This window comes from Diplotaxodon limnothrissa, linkage group LG3, assembly GCF_057381915.1.
Source record: "Diplotaxodon limnothrissa isolate DT_005_m linkage group LG3, D_limnothrissa_male_GT1.1, whole genome shotgun sequence".
Taxonomy (NCBI): domain Eukaryota; kingdom Metazoa; phylum Chordata; class Actinopteri; order Cichliformes; family Cichlidae; genus Diplotaxodon; species Diplotaxodon limnothrissa.
This window is the reverse complement of record NC_140598.1, coordinates 46,420,543-46,445,999: the sequence shown is the minus strand read 5'-3', so window position 1 is coordinate 46,445,999 and position 25,457 is coordinate 46,420,543. Positions and strand designations below refer to the sequence as shown.

At 44.1% G+C, this 25,457-nt stretch overlaps 1 protein-coding gene and 1 pseudogene across 1 annotated transcript; both read left to right on the top strand.

Moving 5' to 3' along the window:
• LOC146636147 (GTPase IMAP family member 7-like) lies at positions 1–2,197 on the top strand. Its single transcript, XM_085350275.1, has 2 exons — positions 1–12; positions 1,340–2,197. The coding sequence occupies exons 1-2, from the start codon at positions 1–3 to the stop codon at positions 2,195–2,197; spliced, it is 870 nt and encodes a 289-aa protein (XP_085206401.1).
• A 3,951-nt stretch (positions 2,198–6,148) lies between these two features.
• On the top strand, positions 6,149–15,858 carry LOC146636146 (uncharacterized; annotated as a pseudogene).
• The last annotated feature ends 9,599 nt before the right edge of the window (positions 15,859–25,457 follow it).

Here is a 25,457-nt window from a genome sequence, read left to right as displayed (position 1 = left end):
ATGGATTTGCTTGTAAAAACTGTGTGCTTGGATTACCAGATCAACATATGTGTTTTCTCTCACTAGAATCAGAATCAGAAGGGTCTTTCTAGGGGTTGGGGTTGGAGTTTGTCACAGGAGCTCAGCCACTGTACAGACTGGGAGTTCATGCCACGGACACAAGGACTGTGCAGGATTTTGGAAGATCACCACGGGAGCATGTGTGATGGATTGTTACATTATTTTTCATTATTTCTCACTGGAAATAAACTCACTGTCTTTATTTGGAAGAGTTCTGCATTTGGGTCGGTTCATTACCTCAGACCTGACAAGTTTTTTTGTTTTTTTTTATGTCTTCATTTTCTGTTGTAAGCACACTTTGTTTTGATTTAATGAAATGTACTAAAACAATAAAAATGTCATGGTCATTTATATTTAGATGTGTTCTGTTGCTGTCTCACATGCAATTGGACAGTCTTAATAATCCCCACAATGCAATAAGCACTGCCAAGATACAAGTCAAACAGGTGCAGAACAAAACGAAAGGTGCAGTCACAAAGTCTTTGGGTTGTGAGTAATCGTGTGTCTCTGCCCTGGTTTTGTTTTCTTTCAAAAAGATGGATGGTAAGTTATTATCATTTATTCTGTATTAATAGTCAGCAGGACACTTAACTCCATCCAAGAATAAAAATGTTTGTTTTCATCGTCAAGATTATTTACTGCACTGAATACCTAAACAAATGTTTTAAAGTAAAAAATATTAAGTAAATAGTATAGTATTTAAAAATAGTGTTTAAAAAATATTTTTTACAGCAGCTTAATAAACAGGGTAAGTTTGTTGTTTCTATTACATCTAAATGCTATTTATCCTTTTGTATATATTATTTTATTATATTCTATTGCATATAGTATTTTTATTTTATTCTATTCTATTCTGTACAGTTGTGTACAGTATATTGTTCTTATTGTATTCCAGTGTTCTCTAATTTTTGCTATATAACTTTGCACTGTCCACTTTCTGCTGTGACAAACAAATTTCCCACCTGTGGGACTAATAAAGGTTATCTTATCTTATCTTAAATCAGTATCTAGCTGACAACCACGTCTAAACTGCACAATGGTCTGTGGAATCAAACTCTTTTCTACTTTTCCATATTTACTTGTAAGCCAAAGCTCACTGATTTGTAAAGAATATGCAATTTTACTTACACTTAAAAAAAAACAGACTGGACATTCATTTTTTAATTGTAGTGTCATTAAGGTTTAAGTGGTATTTTACTGCTTCTATACTATTTCTTCCACCTTTTTAGACAGAGCAATAGATAAATAACTGACAATGAATCATTACTGTTTTATAGAGTCAGCAAGAAGGATTGTGGTCCTGGGAAAAACTGGAGCTGGAAAGAGCAGTATTGCCAACACCCTGTGTGGGGAGCCTGTGTTTGAAGTAGATCATACTGTCATTTCTGGAACAAAGGAATGTCAGGCAAAGTTCATGTCAGTCAGTGGAAGAATGGTGCTCTTTATTGACACTCCTGGATTGTTTGACACAGACAGACCTGAGGAGGAGATGAAGTCTAAAATATTGAGCTGTCTCACAGAATGTGCTTCTGGTCCTCATGTTTTTCTCATTGTGCTTAAAGTGGAGAAATACACAGAGCAAGAAAAGGCTGTAATAGACAAAATTAATCAATATTTCTCACATGAAGCATTTAGATTTGCCACAATAATCTTTACTCATGGTGACCAGCTTCCTCCGGAAATGAAGATCGAAGAGTTTGTTAATAAAAGTGAAGCTCTGAGTGATCTGATCAAGAAGTGTGGGGGTCGCTGCCACGTCTTTGATAACAAATACTGGAAGAACAACCAGGGAGATGAATACAGGAACAACCAGTATCAGGTGGCAGAATTACTCAAAACCATTGACAAGATTATTGAGGCAAACAAAGGAAGCTACTTTACCAATGAGATGCTGCAAGAAGTGAAGAGAGATATTCAACAAGAGGAAGGTCGCATCAAACAGTCATCTCCAGACTTAACAGAAGAGGAAACTGCAACAAAGGCAAAACAATCTGTGTTTAAAAATCTGTTGTCAAAAGCTGCAGGAGTTACAGTAGGAGCTCTATTGGTTGCATTCCTTGGTGGAGCAATAAAAGAAAGAAGTCTAGGTTTAGCAGTAGTAGCAGCAGCAGGAGCAGCTGCAGCAAAAATAATGTAAGACGCATCAACAGCATCTGGCTCATCTGACACAGTTCCGACTGGGTCTGCAGAGCCAGCAGCTGAGTAGCATCAAGGTTTGAAACAGGTGATAGAGCTTACACACAAACTACAGCACTAAACCACATTTTTTGAATGTATAAAAGGGTTAGAAATTAAATCTCTGCTTTTTTCCATCCTCTGTTAAGCTCTCAATAAAGTACCTTTAAAATCCACAGATGGATAGGATCAGCGTATATTGCTAGATAACTGGGTTGTCACGGTCCTGGGTCAGTGACCCAGTGTTTTGAGTTTCTTGTGCCTCTGAGTTTTTTGTATTATGTTCTTAGTTCTCTTTGTTGTCCCAGCTTATTCTTTAGTGTAGTGTCTTAGTTTGGTTGTCTTGTATTCTGTTTAGTTCTCTGAGTATTTAGTAGCTGCCCTCTGTGTCTCTTTGTTGTTGGTGTTGTCTGTGTTTCTTAGTTGCTCTGTCTCCCCTAGTCTAGTTTGCGTCTGTGCTAATTCCTGTTTTACTTTGAAGGTCTGTGTCTCATGTGAGTGTATCCTACTTTGCTCCCTTGTCTCGTCAGTTCTGATTTCTCCCAGCTGTGCTCTCCTTCTGTGTCTCATTCCCCTCGTTATTTCCCAATGTATTTAAACCCTGTGTTTCTCTGAGTCAGTGTCGTGTCATCCTTCATGCTGTGTGGATCTCCCTGTCAGTTTTAGTTCATTGTTTCCCGGTTTAGCTTAGTTTACTTTGTATGCTCGTTTTTCTATTACCAGCAAATAAAGCTGTGATTTCGAGTTCGTCCCCTGAGTCTGTGAGTCCTGCACTTTGAGTCTTCATCTCCTGCCTGCCACACAGCGTTTCATGACATGGGCAAAACTACTCACATTCACCTTTACAAGCTGCCATCAGAGCGTCATTATTAAATTTATAGAATGGGAAGTTTTGGAATCTTTTTGTTCATCGTGATTCGATTTCTGTATTTGCATGGCATAAAGTTTCTTACTTAAGAGTTTTTGTTGAACACTTAGTGTTAACATATAAATGAAGTAAGCTTAATAAATGTAAGCATGTGAGTTTTTCCCTGTCCATATGCTATTAAAAGCCTTTATGTTGTAGTTGATATTTCAAACTTTACTCATGACTGTGTCAATTACTCCAGGTAAAAAAAAAAAAATCTCTGGATATAATATTAATAGATCTATAACTTTCAAATAACTTTTGCTTTTGTTTTGTGATGTTTTCTTTGTTACAAATAATGTTCAATTATAAAACACCTATTTTTTTCACATGTAACCAAGTGTCTTCGATTTTTCTTGACAATAATCATCTTCTGGCTGGATGACTTCATGTTAATGATGAGCAGTAAATAACTTTTACTTTCAGTTACTTTCATTTTGATTAAATAATTCAGCTAAACTTGTTGAACCTCCTCAGCAGGTTCAGCCAAACATGTTTAAGAGGCAGTGCCAGCTTAAACAGTAACTTTCATTTTTACTTAATTTAGGTTCCACTGACTTCACTTTAGCTGAACCTGCTGATGAGGTTTAACAAGTTCAATTAAAACTACCACAGCCATTTTCAAATCAAAATAGTAATGGAAACTGCTGGGATGAGTGGACAGACCACTTTAAGTTGTTCTATTCTTTTAAAAAAAGATTTGATCTTAAATAAACTTTATTATAACATCAGTGTTAATGCTTTTAAGTGTTGCTCATGTTGCCAGACTCCTATCAAAGTCTCACTTATTTGAAACAACGAAAACAAGTTAGACATTGTCAGGTCTTTTATGAGGGAAGATGATCCAAACTCAAGAAATAACTTTCTCTTTTCTTTATTCAAGCAATCAAAGGTTCAAGTTAAAAAATGGCTGCCGTGTCTTTTTGCTACCTCTTAGATCGAGATGGACAAAGAGCACCACACCCAATGCTTTTTATTATATGTAATAAACAGGACACTAAGGTGATTGGGCAAAAGTTGGAGGGAAGTTCTCCTTATTTCACTGAGATCCAGTACTTCGGCTCATGTTTCTCCTGCCATTCTCTGGCCACTTCTTATGTGTAGATGCTAGCCTTGTAGTCAAGACCGTCCAAACTGAGACCAAGACAAGACCAAGACCAGAGGGTATCGAGACCAAGACAGAGACAAAAAAGTCTTTAAACTGCAGCCAGATGCTGCTACGTTTACAGGTGTCAGGCATATTTATGTATTTTTGCTTTCACACAGCCCTCCTCACCGCTGTCTACTGTCTCACTCACTTACTGAGAGGACAGACATACGCTCCACTTGACTGTCGCGTCTCTCACCCTCTCTGTTTTTCACATAATGATATTATCCTATATCCTCGCATGTGATTGGCCACAATATGGAGGGATTGGAGCATAGCTAAGCCACTGTGTGAGAGCTGAGCAGCGAAAGGAAATTAAGTGAGGGTAGAAATGACTGAAAGATTATTAGGCTCTGTTTTGAGTTTTGTTCAAAAAAGAATGACTTCATATAGGAAAAAATATATATCACATATGCAGGACACTTCAAACTAGTTTTTTAATTAAGCAGCAAGGCAGAACAAAGTCGGGCTGTATCAAGACACAGGGACTAAACCCCAATTCAACCAGACCCAGAACTGATCCAGAATTAAAACAGGACTACAACAGTTCAAAATCAGGACTACTGAGGACTTAACCAAGACAGAACCAGAATCAAAACTAGATGATACTAGCACTAAAAATGATCATACACTGAAAAAATGGGAATTGGCAGGCTTTTGAATTTGCACAAATGAATTTAGTTAATGCTACACAAGCCTTTCATGTTTCTTTTATTTACATGATTAAATAAAGTACCATTTACTTGATTGTAAACAATACTGAGACTACTCGTTTTTCTTGCATTGATTTAAAGTGACTAAATTAGAATACTAAAACCATTGTAATCATGTTTGACCACAACCGGAAATGATGCAATATATTCAAAGACAACAACTAAATATGATTGGATAATAAGACCTAGAGTCTTATCCAAGACAACAACATAATTTAAGGAGAGCAAATTGACGCCAGATTCTGCTAGACTGTTTAGCCACATGCAAACTTTGGCACTGAGTCAGGCATACTGAGAAGGTAAGTAATTTAAATACATTTGTTTTAGTTGGGTACGTTTTCACAGAATTGTTGTAGTGCATGCTATATGAAAAGTAATCTGTAATGCATCTGCATGTTGTTTTTACAGTGCTAGCTAAAGTTGTTATTAGCTTTGTGGCTAAAGCTGAAAAATGGTAACAAATTGCAGCTGTTGCCGGTCAGATATGGAATTTATGCATGTGACAGAGAGCACTGACATTTTTGATGGCTTAGCAAGTTAAAACATCACTGAAAGAGCAATTGTGTTTGTGTTACTCGTGCTAGTTATGGCTACAGTGGCTAATTAGTCCGGCTGTAACAGTCAGAGTTTAAGAAGCTGGGAGCTCCACAGTGCCATACCTTAATTCTTGCTGCTGACACGCACTCAAGTTATAATAAGGATCCTGCCACCTTAGACGTGGGTTTAAGAACCTGTGCCCATTAATGCCAAATAATTTTTCCATTTAGTCATTGTTTTAGGTGAAGTGTCACTTACTTGACTATTCTATTGGTCAAGCCCAAATAATACAGCAGATATCTACAAGGAGACACGTTTGTTCAACAGACTATGTCATATTAAGTGATGTATTGTGAATTTTCCAACATCGTCCTAACAAAAATTAGGACAAAAATTAGGATATTAAGAAATGATTCTTTCTGAATATGTCATTCTTTTTTGCCTACAGAGTCCTATGGTCCTAAAGACTGTTTTGGCTGACGGAACCTGTCGAAGGCTCACTCTCTAATGGAGCGCCTGAATCAACTGAGGATCTCATCGTTGAAGTCAAGAGACAGTGTTGTCTTCAGGGCAGTTTCAGACTTCAGTTTATGGATTCCTTGTTTGGGAATGGGTTTCTTAACCTCACCTCAGTTTCAGAAGTAGCAGACAAAGGGACTCTTAAAGCTACTGACATGCCAAAGCCCACCACATGGACATAAAAAAAGAGTAACAGAGTTGGTGAAACTCAGGATGGAAAAGACTTTTTCATACAGAAGACATGAAGATGTTCATGATGCACCAATGGTGGAGGCTTTCATGGCAAGATGGCCTGCTCTATTTGATGTCCATGAGGTAAGGTTTGCCTCATACACGGAGTTCTTGCGGTATTAGCCTAAAATGGTTAAGGCACAGTTGTTATTTGACAGCCCATTTCTTCAGCATGAGTGATTGCAGCCTTCTTCCAGGTATTAAACCTTTGAAGCTCATTCCTCTGTGCTCATGTTTTCAGATCAACGCTGAGTTTAAGAGAATTGCCACCATCCCCCCTCAGACAAAGTTCCTGGCTCAGCTGGCTCTCCACCTGGACAACCTGGTGAAGTTGGTCAACAGAAGAGGAGAGCTTGGACTAATACTGAAAAGAATTGTGGCATAAATGGATAATGTAAGTGATAAAGCCTCAACTGTCATGGTCCCGGGCCATGTGGGCCCGGTATTCTCAGTTTTTGTAGGTTTTGTATTTCATCCCCTAGTCATGCCTTGGTTCCTAGGTTCTTCTGTTAAGATGTTCCTTATTTGGTTACCTCCTGTGTGCCCCTGTGTAACTGTGAGCCCTCGTGTTTTATTCCATGTCTTCCTCAGCCCGTTATGTCTGTGTTTTCCCCGTGCTCTCTCTCCTCCTGTCTGAACCTCCGTACTTCCTGTTTGACTCTGCCCGTCTCCCGTCAGTGTTATGTTCAACCCGCCCTGTCTCGTTATGGTTATCTGTGTCAGCTGTGTTCCCCGTGTGTTCCCACTTTCCTCGTTAACCCTCTGTGTATTTCTGTCTGCGTCTCCCTCTGTTCGGCGTCGCGTTCTCCCTCATGCTGCGTGGATTTCCCTGTGTTCCTTGGTGAGCTTTATGTTAGTTTTTCCCCAGTCTAGTTTTGTATCGCCTGTCATCTTCTGTTAAGCAATAAAGCTGCCTTTTGAGTTCATCCCTTGAGTCCGTGAGTTTTTGCGATTGGGTCCTCATCCTGCCTGCCACACAGCCGAACCATGACAGAAGAACACGACCAGTAATGGACCCAGCAAACTCCGTACGGAACCGGCAGCGTGCAGACTCCGCCTTCCCTAACGAGAGGAGAAGGCAGGAGGCTCGGCATGCCCGGGAGCACGAGTCCGCCTTTTATGGGACTCGATTGGCTCTAGGTGGGCCGCGCAGCCTCCAAACTGCAAACGCTGCTGCCTTTTCCCCACATCGTCCCACGGCGATAAGAGTTGGAGGATTCAGCCTATCGCCTGCCACAACTCCTCCGGCCTTCTCAACTTCCGGTTCACCTCCCCAGTCGCCACACATGTTCTGTGCAAAGAAGAGGGTTACTCGGCGGCCGAGGAGAGATTTCGTGCCTCCGACAAGCAGCCTATCCCCGCTGCAGTCCTTTGCGCTCTTCCTGGGACTTCCACGCTCGGAGCTGCACAAGCTCCCGGTCACTTCAATGCGGCCCGGCCCGTCATCGGCTCAGCCAGCCGACATCTCCGAGGTGCCTGCGCCTATAGCCTCGGGAACTCACGGCACAGTTCCCCGGAAAAAACGGTGCTCACGCCGCCGCCGCCCTAAAGTTATTGAGCAAACTCCGGTGGTGAGTGACTCTGACTGCTTCTTCGATGCTACTTCCAAGTCGGACCGGCTCGGACAATATCCTGCTCCTGAGCCCGCCGTTTTTCATGTCCGTAGCACATCAGAAACGAATAATAAGTTTGAATATGACTGTGTTTCCAGGCCTCATAATGTTTCTAAGTTCACCTCCGCACCTGTTACGCACTAGACTGAGTTCATTACCCTCCTAGAGACTGCCGTGCATGCTGAATTAAAGAATTCTGGCGCTGTAAGCTCCATGCGCGTCATCCCAGAGGCCATTAACTCCGTGTCTGGTAATTCTGGGTCTGTTAATTCTGGTCCTGCAGTGCCTACCCTCACGCCCGTGTTTGAGAGCGACTATGTTTCCTGTGCTCCTCCCAGGTCGGCTGCATTTAACTCACAGACCGTAGAGAAGCAAAAGACCGTTTTTGAGCCGCATACTTATGAACAGCACTGTGAAGTTAACAGTTCTGCGGTCTCTGTACCTGCTGAGTGTGAGACTGTGAATGGTGTGTCTCCACTCCTAGACTATGCTGCTCTCCAACCTGTATATTTAGAAACGGTCTGTGTGAATGCTCCTGTGTCCGCAACGGATCCCTTTGTGCTCGGTATTACTGACTCTGACTCTGCTAAACCTGGATCTTCCTGTGCTATGACTGTTTTAGAGACTGCTACTCCTAACATGGACAGCTTAAGGCCTACAGAGTTGCCAGGAGTGACTCGCCATGAATCTCTGTTTGCTAAAACTGTGTTTGGCTCCACTAACTTGATTTTCCCAGTGTCTGTTACTGCTCCCGAACTCCGCTCTCCGCCTCCAGTTCCTGTAACCAGGGCAGCGCGGGCCCAGCTCTCCCTTGCACCCGTATCAGCTCCTCGGGTGAGGGTGGCTGAGGTCCAGCTGGTCCCTGCTTCTGTCCCCAGCCTGGCAGAGGCTCCGTTCATCCCGGCACCTGTACCTGCTCCTCGGGTGGGGTTGATGGACACCCAGCCATTGCCTGTGCCTGTTCCGGTTCCCCGGGTGAGGTCAGCCGTGACCCTGCCGACTCCTGCACCCGTCTCAGTTCCTCGGGTGGGAGCGACAGAGGTCCAGCTAGCTCCTGCACCTACACCGGCCCCCAGGGTAAAGGCAGCCAGAGCCCAGCTCGTCCCTGCACCCGTATCTGTTTCTCGGGTGGGGATGGCTGGTGTTCGGCCAGGCCTAGCACCTGTTCCTGTTCCCAGAAAGAGAGCAACCCAGAGTCAGACACCTGCTCAACCACAAGCGCAACTACCACTTCAACTGGCTTTACTATCCATAACACAGTCTGTAGCTCAGTTGTTTACGCAGTTTCTTGTTTTGTCACCAGTCCAGGCTTTAGCACAGTTAGCAGCTCCATCTCCTGTTCAGTCATCGGTTCCACTACCTGCTGTTTCGCCATCACTGCGACATGCACCCCTGTCTTTAGCGCAGCCATCAGCTCCACAGTCTGCTCAGTCATCCGCTCCGTTACCGCCTCAGTCCTTTGCCTCATTGCCTGTTAGTTTGTCAGCTCAGTTATTGTCTCTGTCACCACATCAGTGCTTAGCCCAGCAACCTGTTCAGTCACTGCCCACCTCAGCTGGAAGCCTTTGTGAGCCTTCTTCGCCAGCTGAGGTTTACGCGGTGCTGACACACTTTAAACTGACTGTTTGCCCTACACAGCCCCAGCCGTTGCATCCTAAGCTGGCTGTGTGCCCTGTGCCGCTACAGTCAGCGCCCGCGGTGCCAGAGGTCCCCGCACCCGCTGGCTCTGCATCCATCTCCGCTGGGGGTTCAGGGGAACCCCTCCAGCCTCTCTTCGTCTCCGCTGGCGGCTCTGGTCAGCCCGGCCAGCGCCTCCTCGTCTCCGCTGGCGGCTCTGGTCAGCCCGGCCAGTGCCTCCTCGTCTCCGCTGGAGGGTCCGAGGGGCCCGTTCAGCCTCCTGTCTCCGCTGGAGGGTCCGAGGGGCCCGTTCAGCCTCCTGTCTCCGCTGGAGGGTCCGAGGGGCCCGTTCAGCCTCCTGTCTCCGCTGGAGGGCCCGATGGGCCCGTTCAGCCTCAAGCCTCCGCTGGAGGGCCCGGGGAGCCCGTCCAGGCACCATCTACTTCTGCGTCGCCTGGTCCGGCCCCGGCTTCGCCCGGTCCAGCTCCAGCATCTGCTTCTGCTCCGCCTGGTCCTGCTTCGGCCTGTGCTTCGCCCCGTCCGGCCTCAGCCTCAGCTCCTGCTTCGCCGTCGCCTGGTCCTGCTTCGGCCTGTGCTTCGCCCAGTCCGGCCTCAGCCTCAGCTCCTGCTTCGCCGTCGCCTGGTCCAGCCTCAGCCTCTGCAGCGACGCCTGGTCCGGCCCCCGCATCGCCACAGTCTGGTCCTGCCTCGTCTGGTCCTGCCTCGTCTGGTCCTGTGCCCACCGGGCCATGGCCAGCACGCCTAACACTGGAGAGCCGCCGCTGCCTTGCGCGCGGCCGGCCTCCTGAACTGCTCCGTCGTCTCCTTTGTCGCCGCCGCTGCCTTCCGCGCGGCCGGCCTCCGGACCAGCTCTGTCTCCTGTGCCACCCGTGAACTTTTGTGCCTGTGGGCCCTGGGTCGGCCTCCTGACGTTTGTTATGAACTAGTGTCTTGTGCTCCGGCGTTTTCTGTTGGGGGTTTTGTTTCCTGTTTTGGTCCCTCCGTCCTGGTCCCCCGCCTCCCGCCCTGGGTGGGGGGTTTTCTGTTTTGCTTGTGTTTTGGTTTCTGGGTTTGGGCTGTCGGGTGCCAGCCCTTAAGGGGGGGGTGATGTCATGGTCCCGGGCCATGTGGGCCCGGTATTCTCAGTTTTTGTAGGTTTTGTATTTCATCCCCTAGTCATGCCTTGGTTCCTAGGTTCTTCTGTTAAGATGTTCCTTATTTGGTTACCTCCTGTGTGCCCCTGTGTAACTGTGAGCCCTCGTGTTTTATTCCATGTCTTCCTCAGCCCGTTATGTCTGTGTTTTCCCCGTGCTCTCTCTCCTCCTGTCTGAACCTCCGTACTTCCTGTTTGACTCTGCCCGTCTCCCGTCAGTGTTATGTTCAACCCGCCCTGTCTCGTTATGGTTATCTGTGTCAGCTGTGTTCCCCGTGTGTTCCCACTTTCCTCGTTAACCCTCTGTGTATTTCTGTCTGCGTCTCCCTCTGTTCGGCGTCGCGTTCTCCCTCATGCTGCGTGGATTTCCCTGTGTTCCTTGGTGAGCTTTATGTTAGTTTTTCCCCAGTCTAGTTTTGTATCGCCTGTCATCTTCTGTTAAGCAATAAAGCTGCCTTTTGAGTTCATCCCTTGAGTCCGTGAGTTTTTGCGATTGGGTCCTCATCCTGCCTGCCACACAGCCGAACCATGACAGAAGAACACGACCAGTAATGGACCCAGCAAACTCCGTACGGAACCGGCAGCGTGCAGACTCCGCCTTCCCTAACGAGAGGAGAAGGCAGGAGGCTCGGCATGCCCGGGAGCACGAGTCCGCCTTTTATGGGACTCGATTGGCTCTAGGTGGGCCGCGCAGCCTCCAAACTGCAAACGCTGCTGCCTTTTCCCCACATCGTCCCACGGCGATAAGAGTTGGAGGATTCAGCCTATCGCCTGCCACAACTCCTCCGGCCTTCTCAACTTCCGGTTCACCTCCCCAGTCGCCACACATGTTCTGTGCAAAGAAGAGGGTTACTCGGCGGCCGAGGAGAGATTTCGTGCCTCCGACAAGCAGCCTATCCCCGCTGCAGTCCTTTGCGCTCTTCCTGGGACTTCCACGCTCGGAGCTGCACAAGCTCCCGGTCACTTCAATGCGGCCCGGCCCGTCATCGGCTCAGCCAGCCGACATCTCCGAGGTGCCTGCGCCTATAGCCTCGGGAACTCACGGCACAGTTCCCCGGAAAAAACGGTGCTCACGCCGCCGCCGCCCTAAAGTTATTGAGCAAACTCCGGTGGTGAGTGACTCTGACTGCTTCTTCGATGCTACTTCCAAGTCGGACCGGCTCGGACAATATCCTGCTCCTGAGCCCGCCGTTTTTCATGTCCGTAGCACATCAGAAACGAATAATAAGTTTGAATATGACTGTGTTTCCAGGCCTCATAATGTTTCTAAGTTCACCTCCGCACCTGTTACGCACTAGACTGAGTTCATTACCCTCCTAGAGACTGCCGTGCATGCTGAATTAAAGAATTCTGGCGCTGTAAGCTCCATGCGCGTCATCCCAGAGGCCATTAACTCCGTGTCTGGTAATTCTGGGTCTGTTAATTCTGGTCCTGCAGTGCCTACCCTCACGCCCGTGTTTGAGAGCGACTATGTTTCCTGTGCTCCTCCCAGGTCGGCTGCATTTAACTCACAGACCGTAGAGAAGCAAAAGACCGTTTTTGAGCCGCATACTTATGAACAGCACTGTGAAGTTAACAGTTCTGCGGTCTCTGTACCTGCTGAGTGTGAGACTGTGAATGGTGTGTCTCCACTCCTAGACTATGCTGCTCTCCAACCTGTATATTTAGAAACGGTCTGTGTGAATGCTCCTGTGTCCGCAACGGATCCCTTTGTGCTCGGTATTACTGACTCTGACTCTGCTAAACCTGGATCTTCCTGTGCTATGACTGTTTTAGAGACTGCTACTCCTAACATGGACAGCTTAAGGCCTACAGAGTTGCCAGGAGTGACTCGCCATGAATCTCTGTTTGCTAAAACTGTGTTTGGCTCCACTAACTTGATTTTCCCAGTGTCTGTTACTGCTCCCGAACTCCGCTCTCCGCCTCCAGTTCCTGTAACCAGGGCAGCGCGGGCCCAGCTCTCCCTTGCACCCGTATCAGCTCCTCGGGTGAGGGTGGCTGAGGTCCAGCTGGTCCCTGCTTCTGTCCCCAGCCTGGCAGAGGCTCCGTTCATCCCGGCACCTGTACCTGCTCCTCGGGTGGGGTTGATGGACACCCAGCCATTGCCTGTGCCTGTTCCGGTTCCCCGGGTGAGGTCAGCCGTGACCCTGCCGACTCCTGCACCCGTCTCAGTTCCTCGGGTGGGAGCGACAGAGGTCCAGCTAGCTCCTGCACCTACACCGGCCCCCAGGGTAAAGGCAGCCAGAGCCCAGCTCGTCCCTGCACCCGTATCTGTTTCTCGGGTGGGGATGGCTGGTGTTCGGCCAGGCCTAGCACCTGTTCCTGTTCCCAGAAAGAGAGCAACCCAGAGTCAGACACCTGCTCAACCACAAGCGCAACTACCACTTCAACTGGCTTTACTATCCATAACACAGTCTGTAGCTCAGTTGTTTACGCAGTTTCTTGTTTTGTCACCAGTCCAGGCTTTAGCACAGTTAGCAGCTCCATCTCCTGTTCAGTCATCGGTTCCACTACCTGCTGTTTCGCCATCACTGCGACATGCACCCCTGTCTTTAGCGCAGCCATCAGCTCCACAGTCTGCTCAGTCATCCGCTCCGTTACCGCCTCAGTCCTTTGCCTCATTGCCTGTTAGTTTGTCAGCTCAGTTATTGTCTCTGTCACCACATCAGTGCTTAGCCCAGCAACCTGTTCAGTCACTGCCCACCTCAGCTGGAAGCCTTTGTGAGCCTTCTTCGCCAGCTGAGGTTTACGCGGTGCTGACACACTTTAAACTGACTGTTTGCCCTACACAGCCCCAGCCGTTGCATCCTAAGCTGGCTGTGTGCCCTGTGCCGCTACAGTCAGCGCCCGCGGTGCCAGAGGTCCCCGCACCCGCTGGCTCTGCATCCATCTCCGCTGGGGGTTCAGGGGAACCCCTCCAGCCTCTCTTCGTCTCCGCTGGCGGCTCTGGTCAGCCCGGCCAGCGCCTCCTCGTCTCCGCTGGCGGCTCTGGTCAGCCCGGCCAGTGCCTCCTCGTCTCCGCTGGAGGGTCCGAGGGGCCCGTTCAGCCTCCTGTCTCCGCTGGAGGGTCCGAGGGGCCCGTTCAGCCTCCTGTCTCCGCTGGAGGGTCCGAGGGGCCCGTTCAGCCTCCTGTCTCCGCTGGAGGGCCCGATGGGCCCGTTCAGCCTCAAGCCTCCGCTGGAGGGCCCGGGGAGCCCGTCCAGGCACCATCTACTTCTGCGTCGCCTGGTCCGGCCCCGGCTTCGCCCGGTCCAGCTCCAGCATCTGCTTCTGCTCCGCCTGGTCCTGCTTCGGCCTGTGCTTCGCCCCGTCCGGCCTCAGCCTCAGCTCCTGCTTCGCCGTCGCCTGGTCCTGCTTCGGCCTGTGCTTCGCCCAGTCCGGCCTCAGCCTCAGCTCCTGCTTCGCCGTCGCCTGGTCCAGCCTCAGCCTCTGCAGCGACGCCTGGTCCGGCCCCCGCATCGCCACAGTCTGGTCCTGCCTCGTCTGGTCCTGCCTCGTCTGGTCCTGTGCCCACCGGGCCATGGCCAGCACGCCTAACACTGGAGAGCCGCCGCTGCCTTGCGCGCGGCCGGCCTCCTGAACTGCTCCGTCGTCTCCTTTGTCGCCGCCGCTGCCTTCCGCGCGGCCGGCCTCCGGACCAGCTCTGTCTCCTGTGCCACCCGTGAACTTTTGTGCCTGTGGGCCCTGGGTCGGCCTCCTGACGTTTGTTATGAACTAGTGTCTTGTGCTCCGGCGTTTTCTGTTGGGGGTTTTGTTTCCTGTTTTGGTCCCTCCGTCCTGGTCCCCCGCCTCCCGCCCTGGGTGGGGGGTTTTCTGTTTTGCTTGTGTTTTGGTTTCTGGGTTTGGGCTGTCGGGTGCCAGCCCTTAAGGGGGGGGTGATGTCATGGTCCCGGGCCATGTGGGCCCGGTATTCTCAGTTTTTGTAGGTTTTGTATTTCATCCCCTAGTCATGCCTTGGTTCCTAGGTTCTTCTGTTAAGATGTTCCTTATTTGGTTACCTCCTGTGTGCCCCTGTGTAACTGTGAGCCCTCGTGTTTTATTCCATGTCTTCCTCAGCCCGTTATGTCTGTGTTTTCCCCGTGCTCTCTCTCCTCCTGTCTGAACCTCCGTACTTCCTGTTTGACTCTGCCCGTCTCCCGTCAGTGTTATGTTCAACCCGCCCTGTCTCGTTATGGTTATCTGTGTCAGCTGTGTTCCCCGTGTGTTCCCACTTTCCTCGTTAACCCTCTGTGTATTTCTGTCTGCGTCTCCCTCTGTTCGGCGTCGCGTTCTCCCTCATGCTGCGTGGATTTCCCTGTGTTCCTTGGTGAGCTTTATGTTAGTTTTTCCCCAGTCTAGTTTTGTATCGCCTGTCATCTTCTGTTAAGCAATAAAGCTGCCTTTTGAGTTCATCCCTTGAGTCCGTGAGTTTTTGCGATTGGGTCCTCATCCTGCCTGCCACACAGCCGAACCATGACATCAACATTCACTTAACATGATCCTCTTTGGATGAAACTTTATAATTGTGGAAGATTTCAAATGTTTTCCCATGATAAATTCTCTCATATTGTATTTTTACATCTGCTTGTTTTTTGAACCTTCACTTTGTCAACTTATTATTAATTGCCAGTAAACCTATTTTTAATTTGTGTGCCTTTAGTTTAAAAACATTCATGTAAAGTACACTATTAAAACTTAAATGAAGGACAAGGGCTGAATGAAGATGCTAATTACATACATTACATTTCAGTGTGAAGATGTTGATGCTGAGTGTGTATCTACATGGGTGAAGACCCTGGCATGCTTATCCGGGAGTATGTGGTATGTACTTGTCTTTTTTTCCCCGGACTTTCCACAGTGTCATATTACTTACTTGGCATGAAATGACTAACATGGCTTCTTTTTTACAGGGCATGGAAGAACGTGCCATCAGTGAGACTGTTGAAGACACCACTGTTTGAATTTATCTTCTTAAAGAGCAAGCTTCAGCAGATGAACAAGAGTTGTCCTTGCAGGCATCAGGGTGGCGAAGAATTTGGATAATGTAGCATTTGCTGTGATAATGCTATTTGGACTCATGTATGCATTAAACCTTGCCTACTCTGCTGACCTTCGCTACAACTTTGACGTTTTCCAGAAGGTTTTCATGGAACTGGATGGAGCTAAACTCTAAAGTTCTTGCTTTCAAAAACCATCTGTTTCATTGAGAAGTCAAAGACTGCACTTCTGCAATTCTTTGCAGTTTTTCATTTTGTGTTCAGTAACGTTATACTGCTTATGTTTTTATTGCTTTCCCCTCATGTGACTGCAATGCAGGATAATTTGTCCTTTTGGTATCATGTTGTAAGAAATTTTTACTGACGATTTTTAGCACTATGTTCTAAGTCAACCTTAATGTCCTGCTTACATGTTTAAAATGAAGATTAAAATTCATGTAGGTGTTTGGTATTAGTTATGTAACAATGTCATTTAAGGCTCAACTTATTTGAAATTTTGTACTTGTACAGAAGCTGAAACTGTTGTCAAATAATACACAAGTTATATTTGTGTAAATCTGTTTATTCATAAAAGTGTGTCTTTTTTCAAGTAGTCTTAATTTAGTTTACATTTTCAATTGTGTAATTAATACAAATGTTATATGTAAGAGATGATAGGATCATCTATAAGCACTTTCTTTTATTTGCTGTTAAGGTCGGTTTTTTGTGAAATATTTGCAAATATATTCTCAAACTAACTTCTTTTAGTTATTTCTGCAGGCTATCTTTAAAAATGTGTTAACAAGTTTATATGGATGTGATTTTGGATTTGTTCATGGCAGAATTGCTGCTTTCACTACTGTTACAGTTTAATAAAGGTGAATTGTTCAGTAGCACTCAGTCTTTGCCTTTTTTGTCAATAATGATCAGTTAATATTTCAATTGAAAAAATTAAGTAGGATTTAAAGCCATAATTTGTGTTGTAGAAACATAATTGCAATGTGTTTATATTACATAATATCATTGCTTACCACTGGCAAATACAAATAAGTTGGTGTTAAACATTAAAATATATTGACATTATGCAATACATTGATATTATGATAACAGATTAATATTAGTACATCAAACATGATTTTTTTAAGTAATCTGATGTAAATAAAATACTTTGATTTGACAAGCATTAATTACTTGAGTGAAAGTGGAAAATTAAGTCAGTCATACTTATTCATATTATGTGGGACCGATGTACACAATAAAATCAAGTAAATTGAAAGTACTCAGTGTAGACCTGCACTACACATATTTTTTAATTCTACCAAAGTACACTATTTAGTACACTGAAAGTTTACATAATTATTTAGTCTTGTTGTGCAAACAAGCCTGCATAACTTAATAAATATAGAATTTGAAAAATAACAAATGGTATCTAAAAAGTTACACTAGGTACTAGATACTAGCGATGGGTCGCGAACGAAATGGCTCTTAGAGCCGGATCTTGGAAGTGAACGACACGAGCCGGCTCCCGTGTTTTTTTTTTTTTCTTTCTATTGCCCTCTCTTTCACTTTTTTTCACTTCACGCTACAAGTCACCCTTGTGTTTGCGCTGAGCAGAGACGGCAAACAGAGCCTTGCGTTTGCGCCCCTCCCCCTCTGCTCAGCGCTGAGCTGAGGGGGCGGGGCGGTAGTTACACTCGCAACAGCCCCTACTAGGGCTTTGGAGCGTGATGTCACGGGGGTGGGCGTGGAAAGGATTTTGGCCCAATCCGCCATTTTGGGGGTCTAAGTGAAAAAGGAGCGAAAGCATAGCCATGGTTCGTTCTTGCTGTGTGGTCGGCTGCAATGTTCGATCGCATGACCGGCAAGAGAATAAGCTTGAAAAGGGTTTGTCTTTTCATTCTTTCCTATCCTGGAAGCAACATGAGGCAGGTCGTGTATCGATGTTACCAAACGAAGGCGTCTAGCCTGGATAGCAGCTGTGAGACGAGCTCCAGTTCTCTTCCATCTCCAAATATCTGTTGGTGCTCCAGACATTTTCATTCCAGTAAGTTCTAAATATGTTCATATCACTCTTTATAGCCTATTAGTTTTATTTTCGATGCGCTCTGAGCTCATAGCAAATTAGAACAAACATCCTACTGAGTGATTTTGCAGAACTACCTTCTATTTATAGAGTTGCTAATTATTTGGCATTATTGCAGCAAACTAGTCTATGAAATGGATGAAACACATCGTGACTGGGTCCCAGCGCTACACAAGGGACCTGCTTCAAACATACCACCATGCCAATCAGATTACTTCTTCCATGTGAGGGGGAAGAGGTGACCCTCCTGGATAAGATGGTGAAGGTTTGCTGCGTTTGGTGAACAGTGTGATAATAAAACCAGGGAAGAATTAAACCTGCTCCTGTTAAATGTTCTTAAGTCTTGTGCTGTTAAAATTGCTGTATTTTTTCAAAAGATACAGTAAATAAAGTAATGTTAGTAGTGGGTGAAATCATGTAAACACTGTCATGATTTTATGTAAACCTTTTGTCATTTGTAAACTATAAATGACATGGATTCTACATTGTAACTGATGTGATGTTCTATAAAGTGGTTTTAATAAAATAAAAAAAGAGGCAAAAATTAGTTTGTTTCTTTAATCAACTTTTGAACAGTGGGACTCAGTCAGTACATATTCAGTAAATGCAAATTATTTACATGGCAGTGCACTGCAGGCATAAATCTAGACCCCTAGATAAAACATGGCATTATAGCAGTGACAATTCCTCCACATTAGCAGGTGGGATTTTTCTTTTTTGAGGACAGCTCCTTTTACCTGTCAATGCAGATGGTCTGTTTATGTTTTGATCAAGAGCCTTTTTTTGGGCAGCTGAAGAGGAGAAGTTTATCTTATGGCCAACCACTGACTGTATCTTGGTCACATTACCCAGCAAAACCCAGTATGCAGGTTCATCTGTAACAGTCCTTGTGCCACGGACCAACACTGTTGCTTCTACATTAAACAGAAGAGAAGCGACGTGGGTGCAGGTCTCTGGGACTCCGGCCTTACAGCTGCAGTGGGCGGCTTCAACCTTCCCTGTGATGCTCACAGTGACCCATGGCTGCAATGCTGGTTCATTCAGTCTTTGAGAGTGCAGGACCTGAAACGCACACAAAGTTAATTTAAAGACAAGAACTATGAGCCAAGGCCGACGTAAATGTGTTTTATCTACTTTATCATAAATGTAACAAAGTGTTTAGAAAGTTAGCACATACATGTAATTTTTCATTTCTTTATGTGTCCATCTATAGAACGCTGCATGTTATAGTGTAAATCTGCCTGTTCTCTGTCAGAAACCTGCCTGCAGAAAATGAACCTAAAGTATGTAATGCAAGGATGTCATCACTTTAGAGATGGAGAAAGCATAAAGTGACAATTATGAGTCACTTAGTATGATAAGGAGAGTCTGCAGGTCATTAATCAATGTATAAAAATAAAATAAAATGTATTTTTAGTGACACAGGATACAAATATGGAAGCAAGATGTATAATTAGAATTATTTATAATAAATATGAATAAATCATTGCAATTTCTTTAACCATACAGAATAACTAAATCCTTCAGGACAATGTCACATCAATGCACTGAACTCACTATGTTATCCCTCTAACAGCCTCCACATGTTCTCACTGTAATTTCCCCTCATGAATGAATTTATGCTGCACTAATCTGAATGTTTGCAGGGAAATCAAACGCATTTCACACGCAGTACTCGAGCTGACTTACCTTTGTTTGAATGACGACTTGTACGCGCTGACTCCACAGATAAGGTATGAAAATATGTCAGGCTACGTCAATAGCGGTTGGTCTTCAGGGTTTCTACTCCATGGCCGTATTTCATACCGGTCCACATTTCCAATGCACGCTAATTTCTGCAAGTACCGCCGCTTCGCCTCTGAACGAAATCGGTCTCTATACAGTCCATTCTCTTTTGAGCTGCTTTTAAGCATCTTGTAATCGTCGTTCCAACACAGTGTGTTTGTTTTGATTCGTAGACCCCGAAAATGGTGCCGCGCTCCCACAATGCATTGCGGCGTGACGTCAACTCCAAAGCCCTGTAGCACACAACAAGAGCAGGAGGGAGAGGGAAAGAAAGAGAGCCGGGAGCAACAACAAGAGACAACACCATCACATTGGAAAGGTACAGTAAAGAAAATGAGTGACACCAAGAAAAGAAGCAAAGTCTGGAACCATTTCTTTCATCTTATTGACAAAACAAAGGCAGAGTTTAGAGTCTACAAGAAAAGGATATCATATAGAGCCGGCTCCACAAACAACATGCACAGGCACCTAAGAACTGTCCACCCATCAGTGCAATGGGAAGATAAAACACAGTCAGTTGAGTGTGATATTAATATTTCTAAATGCCAACCTTTCCCTTAATTAAAGATCTGGGCGTTCTTTTTTTCCCTTTTTCCCCCATATTTTAATTTATATTTTATTGTGTTGTGGTTTGCAGTGTTTTGTGTTGTTTCACTTTAAATTAGTTTAAAAGGAAAAAGCTGAAAATGTAAGTAGTTAAAAGTTGAAATGTATGAAATGTAAATAGTAGGTTTTTGTATTTTATAATTTATCTATTACATTTTATGTGGAGTGAATAAATAAAAGTATATTTACAGTGGCCCCTAGAGACAAAGCACGTACAAACTCCAAAACACGACGGAAATGCTCCAGGATGCTAGGCACAGTGTGTTTGTGTGCGAGTGTTTGTGTATTAATACAAAAACAATAGACATATGAATTCGATTGTGTAATTTAAGTGATCTAGGGTAGTTCTGTTTTGGAAGTTCAGTTAACGCTAGAAATGTGTTTTGGAGTTTGTACGTGTTTCGTCTCTAGGGGCCCCCATAAATATTTATATACAGTGGGGCAAAAAAGTATTTAGTCAGCCACCGATTGTGCAAGTTCCCCCACTTAAAATGATGACAGAGGTCAGTAATTTGCACCAGAGGTACACTTCAACTGTGAGAGACAGAATGTGAAAAAAAAATCCATGAATCCACATGGTAGGATTTGTAAAGAATTTATTCGTAAATTAGGGTGGAAAATAAGTATTTGGTCACCTCAAACAAGGAAAATCTCTGGCTCTCACAGACCTGTAACGTCTTCTGTAAGAAGCTTTTCTGTCCCCCACTCATTACCTGTATGAATGGCACATGTTTGAACTCATCATCTGTATAAAAGACACCTGTCCACAGCCTCAAACAGTCAGACTCCAAACTCTGCCATGGCCAAGACCAAAGAGCTTTCGAAGGACACCAGGAAAAGTATTGTAGACCTGCACCAGACTGGGAAGAGTGACTCTACAATAGGCAAGCAGCTTGGTGTGAAAAAATCAACTGTGGGAGCAATCATCAGAAAATGGAAGACATACAAGACCACTGATAATCACCCACGATCTGGGGCTCCACGCAAGATCTCATCCCGTGGGGTCAAAATGATCATGAGAACGGTGAGCAAAGATCCCAGAACCACACGGGGGGACCTGGTGAATGACCTGCAGAGAGCTGGGACCAAAGTAACAAAGGTCACCATCAGTAACACACTACAACGGCAGGGAATCAAATCCCGCAGTGCCAGACGTGTTCCGCTGCTGAAGCCAGTGCATGTCCAGGCCCGTCTGAAGTTTGTCAGAGAGCACATGGATGATACAGCAGAGGATTGGGAGAATGTCATGTGGTCAGATGAAACCAAAGTAGAACTTTTTGGTATAAACTCAACTCGTCGTGTTTGGAGGAAGAAGAATACTGAGTTGCATCCCAAGAACACCATACCTACTGTGAAGCATGGGGGTGGAAACATCATGCTATGGGGCTGTTTTTCTGCCAAGGGGACAGGACGACTGATCCGTGTTAAGGACAGAATGAATGGGGCCATGTATCGTGAGATTTTGAGCCAAAACCTCCTTCCATCAGTGAGAACTTTGAAGATGAAACGAGGCTGGGTCTTCCAACATGACAATGATCCAAAACACACCGCCCGGGCAACAAAGGAGTGGCTCCGTAAGAAGCATTTGAAAGTCCTGGAGTGGCCTAGCCAGTCTCCAGACCTCAACCCCATAGAAAATCTGTGGCGGGAGTTGAAAGTCCGTGTTGCTCTGCGACAGCCCCAAAACATCACTGCTCTCGAGAAGATCTGCATGGAGGAATGGGCCAAAATACCAGCTACTGTGTGTGCAAACCTGGTAAAGACCTATAGTAAACGTTTGACCTCTGTTATTGCCAACAAAGGTTATGTTACAAAGTATTGAGTTGTATTTTTGTTATTGACCAAATACTTATTTTCCACCCTGATTTACGAATAAATTCTTTACAAATCCTACCATGTGGATTCATGGATTTTTTTTTTCACATTCTGTCTCTCACAGTTGAAGTGTACCTCTGGTGCAAATTACTGACCTCTGTCATCATTTTAAGTGGGGGAACTTGCACAATCGGTGGCTGACTAAATACTTTTTGCCCCACTGTATAAACATACATAAAGAAAATCACATTTTTTACATAACTAATTCCTTTTGTGCATAATTGTATATTGTTGTTGATAATTAATTAATTAAAGCAACAAAACAACCTAAAGACCCGGCTCTTTTTAGTGAGCCGAACCGAAAGAGCCGGTTCTCTAAAAAGAGCCGGAAATCCCATCACTACTAGATACACTTTTTGATGAGTTTTGGCAAACAAACATTTGACTAACATGTGTGTCTCACCTGCTCTTGTTCCATCTCTGTTCTGTCCTCATTCTCCTCTCTCTCCCTCTCTGTTCCTCTCTCTCCCTCTTTGTGCTGACAACAAGCCAAACACCAACATCATCAAATATACAGTTGAAACCAGATATTTACTCTTCAGATAAAAACAGATACAGTTTTTAATTGTAATATCAAATCAGGCTAATGTTTATTTTTTTAGATTAGATTTTCCCATGTCAAAGAAACAGGTCTGTGTGTTGGGGGTGTCTTGTATGCATCCACAGGTGTGCCACCAATTTACTCACATGGACTCTACTAACCTATCAGAAGCTTCTTCAGCTCAGAATGGAGTCGTCTGGAGTTTTCTTATTAATTAACAATAAACTTAGTGTACATGTGCTCCTAAATTTGATGAAAGTGATAATAAATAGACAGCTCTCTGTTTTTATTCTGACATTTAACTAATTCAAAAGATATTTCAATATTTATTTATCTAAAACAAAACAAGTTTACTCTAAATTGATGTTGTACAGTAAAAAAAAAGTTTTATGTTTTCTCCCTAAAGTGTATGTATGTAATACATTTATTACCAACCTGAGAGTTTATCCGCTGGTCATTCGACATGACGAATGACTTCTGAAGTCTTAATTTAGCTCAAGACCTGTAGATTCCCGTCAGTAACACTTTCGGTCCGCTAGTAAAACGTAGTTCTATTAATCTGCGCTTGATTACTCTTGAACCGGAACCGGATGTAAGTCCCAAAAAACTGAATTTTGGAACTGAAATTGAATGGTGAGAAGTGAATCTGAAATTATTCGACAGCTAAATTTTTAAAGGGTAAAATATGGTTTCAAAGCAAATGAATTCATTTTCAAACCATAAAATTCAATTTCAGTTTAGTGATGATCATTTTCAAACCAATAAATTGAATTTCAAATTAGGCTAATTCATATTCAGTTTTTAAAAGCATTTATTCATACCATTCAGATTCAATCCGAGCAATTCAAATTCAAATTTAACTTATTCAAATTCAGTTTCTGATGGTACAGATTTCTGCCCAGCTACAAGGTTTGATACTGAATTTTCTTAATGTTTTTGTCCTTGATACACTCTAAAAAATATTCATGGTGTTTGTAGGTAGAACTTAACAAAAAACATTTTTCTACTTAAAAAAGTAAGTTGACTACATGTACACGTTTCAGTGAGTTGACTAATCAATGTTAAAAGTCAGTGCAACACAGAAATTAATAAACACCTCCTTAACTTAAATGTTTTAGTATATTGAACAAAATACTTTTGTCATCAATCAACAACAGAAAATATTAAGTTTGTGTAACATGTAAAAGTGAGTTTGAACATCCTTCATGTTTGAACTGCCCATAACTGGACCATAACGAAAAAATTATTACAACTGCCATAAAAAAGAAGAAACGGAAAAAAACTGAGGTTGGCACCACTACCTGGTAAGTTTCTTGTTTTATACTCTTTTATAAATATGTACTAGGTACAGGAATTTACTGCGTAAGTTTAGTCTGACAATGGCAGCTACATGATGTGAATTGACACTCTGTGTTATGCTAGTTGTTACTCTATAAAAGTAAAAGCATTTGAATTTTTTCCTGTTATTAATGAAATCTGTCAATTAAATCTGTCACTCTGGTGGTTACTTTGGTTAGCCATAGGTGTGTATGAGACCATGCATACAGCAGAGGGTAACCCCGTAGCATATGTTCGTATCATCACAGGTGTAGCAGTTGTCTGCATTCTTATCACTTTGTGGGAGTAGAGGTGTGTTTCACCTAGACTGTGTTCGGTGAGTTAACTAAGCATTGAATTCTAAATAGATTAATTACAAGTTATATTTGTACACTTTAAATTCGATGGTTTTAATCATAGTTTAACTTTAGCAACTTTACTATGCTAAAGTTGTTAGCTAGCTTTCTTTTAGCTAGCAAACGTTCCTCGCAAATACGAGAGTACATTGTCAATTTTTCTACTTATACTTAAAGTTTGTCACTTGTCAGGGTGCATTTGGTTAGCTGATAGACCTTGCAGACAGCAGAGCATGTTCAATTTGAACCTGTATATGTTCAAATTTACCAGTCAGCAGCTGCCTGCATTTTTACCATGGTGTCAGAGTAAATTTGTGTTTCCACGGTCTTGGGTGAGGTAACTAATTACTGACAGAGTGAAATGTGGTGAATTTATGCCAGAGTATTTATGTGAGTTAAAGTATTTCTATGAAATGTATTGATATTTTAAGCTCGAATGTGAAATATGCCTGAGGTTAAAGTTAGTTGACCTAGCAAGAAAAAACAAAATTGTGTGTGTGCACACAAGAATTGCTTTCGTTACCTTCTGTAATTTTAAGCATAATGTGAAGTGTGGTATTGTGGCATGTCAACAGTGGTCTTCAAATAATTAAATAGAAAATTCTCTCACACATTTGGATATGACACAATTTTTCCAATTTTAAACTACAGTCTGTAGATTTATTATATTATTTTTGAATTTTGGATTCATCTTTTCAGTGTTTCATTGTAGTGTATTAGAGAAGGTTTTATACTTAAAATAACTTGTTAACTCAAAAGCCTCGATAAGTCTTTGCATTACCAAAAGTTGCAATAAATTTCAAAATGCACTGGACTTGTAAAATTTGCAAATTTGAAACACCAAGAAGGAAACAGCTCTTAAAGCATTACAGGCTTAGACATAGCCATGGTGAACTATTTATGCCTTGTCTATACTGGGATTGTTACTGCTCATTTAAAACATGGAATAGCTTGCGAACCCATTTATCAAGAAGCCATTCATCCTCTGATACAATGACATGCTCAGAAGTCTTGTCTTTCAAATGTCCATGTTGCTCTTTAAGCACATTTTCAACTCAAAGGGAATATTTTAAGCATATTGGGCACCATTTAAAAAAACTGGAAACTGTCGCTTGTGTTTTTGAAAACTGTAACTTCAAAACAAACGTTCATGGAACATATGCTTCTCATAGGAACCGAAAACACAATCCTCACTCATTGGATGACTTCAAGCCTGAGCTGATACAGAGGTGTGTCAATCGTTTGAATACAGGAGATGATCCTCTTG